General features: G+C 42.3%; 1 protein-coding gene across 2 annotated transcripts in view; it reads left to right on the top strand.

Annotated features, from left to right (window-relative positions):
• Positions 1-86: 86 nt before the first annotated feature.
• DNAJC2 (DnaJ heat shock protein family (Hsp40) member C2) overlaps positions 87-6,993 on the top strand; it is a 39,445-nt gene continuing 32,538 nt past the window's right edge. Inside the window, exons 1-3 of one of the 2 annotated variants that reach the window (XM_053553953.1) lie at positions 87-231; positions 1,544-1,942; positions 4,699-4,800. In XM_053553953.1, coding sequence (XP_053409928.1) covers positions 4,768-4,800 — 33 coding nt within the window. In that variant the 5' untranslated portion in view covers positions 87-231; positions 1,544-1,942; positions 4,699-4,767. Of the gene's footprint in view, positions 232-1,543; positions 1,943-4,609; positions 4,801-6,993 lie in introns of both variants that reach the window. The other variant, XM_053553952.1, reaches the window with a different exon arrangement.

Below are 6,993 nucleotides of genomic sequence, written 5' to 3'. Positions count from 1 at the left end.
AGGAGAGGCGGGCTCCGCGGGCCCTTTTGCGCTGCGCTCGAGAAGCGGGACTGAGTCGCGGAGGCAGCACTGCGGTGCTAGGTCGCAGTTGTAAGACCGACTGTCTTCCCGGAGGGAACGTCAGTGTACCGTGGCCCCTCACCATCTCTAGTCCCCCCGTTCCAAGACCAAACCTGGCTTGTTCGATGAGGTTAATCCAGATTTAGTCATTCCTTTAGTGGGCAGCCTCGAGTAAGTTCTTTGACCTTTGAACTTTAATTTCTCCTTTACCTCACAGGATTGTGGAGGCATTAAGTAACAGTGTTTGTAAAATACTTGGCATAATAGGCACACGATAGGTAGTGGCTATATCTACAAAAAGAGTGAAGATAATCTATTTCTGGTAATGAATATATGTGTATATTCCTACATTATGTATCTGTGTGTCAATATATTTTATATATGTGTGTATTTATTCTACAACTTGACATAAGACTATCTGGTTTTTAAAATGAGCAAAGAACTTAAATAGACATTTCTCCAAAGAAGATATACACATGGGTGACAAACACATGAAAAGATCCAACATGACTGTTAGGGACACACAAATGGAAGCCAGTGAGATGCCACTTCATACCGATTAGGACCTCTATTTTAAAAAAGGAAATAAATGTTGGAGAGGATATAAAGAAAATGGAATTTTTGTGCACTGCTGATGGGAATGTAAAATGATACAACGGATATAAAGAAAATGGAATTTTTGTGCACTGCTGATGGGAATGTAAAATGATACAACCACAGTATGGTAGTTCCTTAGAAAATGAAAAATAGAACTAGTACTACTTCTGGGTATATACCAAAGAGAACTGAAAACCTGGTCTCAGAGATAATTATATATCCATATTCATAAGCAGCATGATAGCCAACAGGTGGAAACAACCTGGGTCCATGTACAGATGAATGGATAAAATGTGGTGTGCATGCGTGTACAAATGGAATATTATTCAGCCTTAAAAAGGAATGAAAGTCTGATACATGCTACAACGCAGATGAACCCTGACTACACTATGCTAAGAGAATAAGCCAGTCACAAAATGATAAATACTACATGATCCCACTTATATTAGGTACCTATAGAAGGCAAACTCCTAGAGACAGAAACTAGACGGTGGTTGTCTGTGGCTGGGAGAGTTTCAGTTTTGCAAGATAAAAAGCATTCTGGAGACTGGTTGTACAACAATGAGATTAAACTTAGCATCACTGACATGTACTCTTAAAAATGCTCAAGAAGTTAAATCTCATGTTGTATGTATTAGTCCAGACTAATAGAGAAAAGTAGCAGGAACTTAAAAATAAAAAGCATATACCACGTGTTGTGGCAGACGCCTATAGTCTCAGCTACTTGGGAGGCTCAGGCAAGAGAATCCCTTAAGCCCAAGACTTTAAGGTTGCTGTGAGCTATCGCGCCACAGCACTCTACTGAGGGTGACAAAGTGAGACTCTGTCTCAAAAATTAATGAATAAATAAATATAAAAATAATATAACAGAATCGTCTTTTAAAAGTATTCCACCAGGACGAGGAAAATAATTCTTTCACAGAAAAACTGGAGAGCGTAGGAACCATCCTTTCGTGTGCCTTGGTGACCAGCCGGATGTGAGTCAGTGGAGGAACTAAACTGCTGCACACATTGGCTGGAGCGGTCGGCGGTGGGATTGGTGGTCGCACCAGGAAAACTCCATCCCGGAAGTGATTATTGGCCGTCTCCATGCGCCGGTTCCGGGGCGTCGTAGAGCCAAGGCGCGAGGCTCGGACTGAGAGGTAGAGCCAGAGTGGACGCTAAGCGCCCTCGGCCTGGGACGTGAGCCTCTGTGCCTGCAGTAATAGACCCGGAGCCAGCATGCTGTTGCTGCCAAGCGCCTCGGATGGCCAGGGCACCGCCGTCATCCAGTCGCTGATCTCTGGTAAGTGCCCACTCAACCTTGGCTCGGTCCCGCCTCCGCCGGCTCTGCCTGTCTTCTACCTCGGCGACTCTGGGATCTGTCTACCCTTGACCATGGGGACTAGCTCCGGGACATGTGGGACCGTGACAGCGCCCTTTTGCTCCCTGCTTTATAGTAATCCTACCCTAGATTAGAAGGAAGAAGGGTGAGGGGTGTCTTCCTTTTGCCTCTACGCTTGGTTCCTCCTCTCGCAGCTGCTGACTCATGGATTGGGCTTAGCAGTTTAGGGCTGAATCCCCCAGCTCCCACCCCACTCCCCCAGTAACCCAGAAAGTTTTCCATAAACATCTTCTTGCCTACAGCAAAGAGACTACCCACAGCGAGCACCCCGCGTGCCTGGGGTCATACAAAGCTTTGCTGCTAACTCCCTAAGTTTGCTCCTGCTTAAATTTTTCATTGTCAAAACTCAGATACTGAATCTCATACTGGGTATTAAAAGACCTTTGCATATGCTACTGAAAAGATCTGTGTATGTATACTTAGAATCACTCGTTGCAGTTAAAACTTGTCCTACACAGGTTCTTAGATTTTATAGCCCAGGACAGTCGTGGGTATTATAAACAAGAGTCTCCAGTGTCATGATTTACATTAATTCCATTACATTAGGCTCTTGTTAAATGTGACTTTGAACAAACCTTATGGCATGTGTTGCATTTGCTTATCTCTGTGTTAGAGGAAAAGGCTTGAAAGGCTATGTTCTTGAAAGCCACACCCACCCGACACAGATAGTACTTGTTAAATATAGTGATTAAAACCTCTCCTATGTAAGGTGGAGGAAGACTTAATTTCCCAAACTAGTTACAACATGAAAAGTCTGTTTTTTAGAAAACTGTGACGACGAAGTATAAGGGAAAACTCATCTGGGTTAATTCATTACTAAACAGAAAAAACTTCTTGCTTTCTTATGGAATATGAAGCTAAAATTAAAGATGTTTAGGGTTTTTTTTCCTGATGCATTTATCTTTTTTGCTGATTTACTCTCACTTCTCAGAAGTAGATAGTCTTTTCTACAAGTTTGTTATTTTTCAGAGTGATTTTATGATTTTACATTCTGTCTTCCTAGGAACTGAACGAGATCAGTATTGTTCCCATTTTGAAGGTGAAGACATCCTTGTCTTATTTCAGGTCACATAGCCACCAATTGTCGGACCTAGATAAAACCTAGAGCTTGTGGGTTCAGATCAAGAGTTTGTTCCACTACAGCACAGTTGTAAATTCCCTATAGCTGCTTGACAAATTGTCTTTCAGAACAGATCTTTGCTAGTGAAGACCTCAAATTTTTTAAGAGTTGCTTCAGTTCAAGACTTTAATAAATAAGATAATCTAAACAGTTTTACATTTTTCTGTTTTTGATGAAGCTTGCCCTTGGGGACAATTTGTCACTATTTAATGCTTTGTTTTTTCATTTTTTTGTTTTTTGAGACAGTCTCACTTTGTTGCCCTGGGTAGAGTGCTGTGGTATCCAAGCTCACAGCAACCTCAAACTCTTGGGCTCAAGCGATTCTCTTGCCTCAGCCTCCCAAGTAGCTGGGACTACAAGTACCCACCATAACACCTGGGTATTTTTAGAGCTGTCTGGCTATTTTTAGAAATGTGGTCTGGCTCAGGCTGGTTTGGAGCTAACTCCTGAGCTCAATCAGTCTACCTGCCTTGTAATCCCAGAGTGCTAGGATTACAGGTGTGAGCCAGACTTAATGCTTTGTTACAATTATTGGTGTAAATGTAAAGCATTTTGCAACATTTCTTCTTGTTCCTCACCTTTCTCTCATATCCTCAGAAGAGTTGTTGTTATTGTTGTTGTTTGAGACAGAGTCTCACTCTGTTGCCCTCAGTAGAGTGCTATGGCATCATAGCTCACAGCAATCTCGAACTCTTGGGCTTGAGCAATCTTCTTGCCTCAGTCTTCTGAGTACTTGGAACTACAGGCGTGGGCCACAAAGCCTGGCTAGTTTCTCTGTTTTTAGTTGAGATCTCTAACTCAACTCCTCAGCCTGAGATCTCTTCCTCAGGCTGGTTTGGAACTCCTGAGCTCAAGCAATCCATAGGCCCTGGCTTCCCAGAGTGCTAGGATTTCAGGTGTGAGCCACCGAGCCTAGGTCCTCAGAAGAGTTTTGATTTATTGTTGACATTGCTGTTTTGTCAGAAAACTGGGAGACATTGATCAAATATTAGAAAATGATAATATTGGGCGGCGCCTGTGGCTTAGTTGGTAAGGCGCCGGCCCCATATACCGAGGGTGGCAGGTTCAAGCCCGGCCCCGGCTGAACTGCAACCAAAAAATAGCTGGGCGTTGTGGCGGGCACCTGTAGTCCCAGCTACTCAGGAGGCTGAGGCAAGAGAATCACTTAAGCCCAGGGGTTGGAGGTTGCTGTGAGCTGTGTGATGCCATGGCACTCTACCGAGGGCCATAAAGTGAGACTCTGTCTCTACAAAAAAAAAGAAAATGATAATATCTTACAAACCCTCATGTAAACTGGTAGATGCCTGCAATTATTTTCTTAGTTCATGGTTTTAAAATTGAACTGTGATAGTATCACTGTTTTGATCTTATTTCCTGAAAAAAATTATTGCCTTAAAGATTTATTCCATGCAATACATTGAAGCCTCTCTTAACACTTTCAATCACAGCTTCTACACTTTGTCAAGTTGAACCTGTGGGAAGATGGTTTGAAGCTTTTGTTAAGAGGAGAAACAGAAATGCTTCTGCCTCTTTTCAGGAACTGGAGGATAAGAAAGAATTATCAGAAGAATCAGAAGATGAAGAATTGCAGTTAGAAGAGTTTCCCATGCTGAAAACACTTGATCCCAAGGACTGGAAGGTATTTAATATATTAATCTTTTGTTCATTCTGGTACTTTGTTAGATCAAGAAGGTCTTCTCATGAGTTTTACGTTAATAAACCATGTCTTAAGACGGTTCAGCAATTAAACGAAAAAAAAAAAGATGGTTCAGCAAGAGAATCACAGTTGAGCTGCTGTTTATTGCTCAGTCCTGAGTGGGATGGCCCTGGCTATAAAATACTATTTCTGCTGGAAAAATCATGAAAGTTTCACAGAAAAGATAATATTTGAACTGATCTTAAAAAGATGGCCGACAGTGAAGCAAAGAAGGAAGAAAGGCAACCTGGGCAGAAAGAAGAGATATGCAAAGACACGAAGGAGTAAAAGAATATATATACCACCTCTTTAGGGATTAAAGGGTAGCAAGGGTACGTGAGGGATGGTGATAAGAAATTAGGCCTGCAAAGGGCTCTAGACCAAACACTATTGTATCCTTTTTATGACATGTTAAAGAAAGATTTAAAATTTTATCTGGGGAGCAGTAAGAGGTTATCAAAAATTTCTGAGCTAATTTTAGAAAAGTAATTCTCCTGGCAGTAAAGAAAATGCTTGAAAGGAAAGGGGGTGACTAGAGGGGAAGTGAATAGTTTACTACTGAAGGGCTAGTGCTCTAATCCAAGCCTGCGAATGAAGACTTCATCTAAACTTGTGGCTGAGTTTTGAGGGAAAGGGGGCAGATTTGTTTTTGGAGGTAGAATAAGAAAAAGAGGTATTCAGAAGGCTTCCTAGTATTCTGGCTTGAGCGACCTGCTGGAGCGTGATGTCAGTAACCTGCCGGGAGGCAGAATGAGGAAGTTTGTGAGGAGTGCTGTGTCCACAAGTTTGGCTATGCTAAGATTGATATTTTTACTATACTGGTGAAATTATCTGGTAGATGGTTAGAAATTGGTTTATGACTCTGAAAAGAGGTTAGAGCCAAAGACATTTTGAAGTCTTTGGTACATAGTAGTAGTCGAAGCTATGAGGAATTGAATGACATCAGCCAGGAAAAAGAATAGACAGATAGGTGCTTAAGTGGGTACTAGTGTAATACTTATGGTGTGCTGTGGAGTTAGAGTGCTTGAATTCAAGTCTGGTTCTGCCATTTGGTGCACTGAGACCTTTGGAAAGTTACTGGACATCTCTGGACCTAATTTCTCTTGTTGGTACAGTGAATGTATTAACAGCTCAAAGGATTATAATGAGCATTAGTGAAACGATGTGTATAAAATATTTATTAGTGAAACAATGTGTATAAAATATTTAACTTAGTATTTGGCGCATGATAAATGCCAAACAATTACTAGATAATAAGAATTCTTATCTTATAGGTTATTTAGAACACTAAATGAGATAAGGCATATATGTATAAAGCACTTAGAAAAGTAGGCCAGGTGCAGTGACTCACACCTATAATCTTGGCACTTTGGGAGCCCGAGGCAGAGAATCACTTGAGCTCAGGAGTTTAAGACCAGCCTTGTCAACATAGCAAGACTCCTCTACAGAAAGAAATTAGCCAAGTGCAGTGGCATGTGACTGTAGTCAGAGGTTATTCAGAAAACTGAGGCAAGAGGATCACTTGAAGCCAGGGAGCCCAGGAGTTTGAAGTAGGAATGAACTATGATCTCACCACTGTGTTGCAGCCTGGACAACAGAGCAAGAACTGTCTCAAAAAAAGAGAGAGAGCAAGTAAACAAGCATTCAGTAAATTCCCCCACCATCATCATTATCAAAAAAAATTTTTTTTTTTTTTTTTTTTTATGAAGATAGTCTCACTTTGTCACTCTTGGTAGAGTGCCATGGCATCACAGCTCATAGCAATCTCAAACTCTGGCTCAGGCGATCCTCTTGCCTCAGCCTCCTGAATAACTAGGACTACAGGCACCCACCACAATGCCCAGCTATTTTTAGAGGCTGTATCTCAGGCTGGTCTGGAATTCATGAGCTCAAGCAGCCCACCCGCCTTGGCCTCCCAGAGTGCTAGGATTATAGGTGAGAGGCACCGCACTCACCTCATTATCAATCTTAAAAGAAAAGAATTCAGGTGGCGCCTGTGGCTCAGTGACTAGGGCGTCAGCCCCATATACCAGGGAGGTGGGTTCAAACCCGGCCCCAGCCAAACTGCAACAAAAATAGCCCGGCATTGTGGCGGGTGCCTGTTGTCCCAGCTACTTGGGAGGCTGAGGCAAGAGA

This window comes from Nycticebus coucang, chromosome 11, assembly GCF_027406575.1.
Source record: "Nycticebus coucang isolate mNycCou1 chromosome 11, mNycCou1.pri, whole genome shotgun sequence".
NCBI classification, from domain to species: domain Eukaryota; kingdom Metazoa; phylum Chordata; class Mammalia; order Primates; family Lorisidae; genus Nycticebus; species Nycticebus coucang.
Note: the sequence above shows the minus strand (reverse complement) of the source record. Positions and strands in the feature narration are given on the sequence as shown.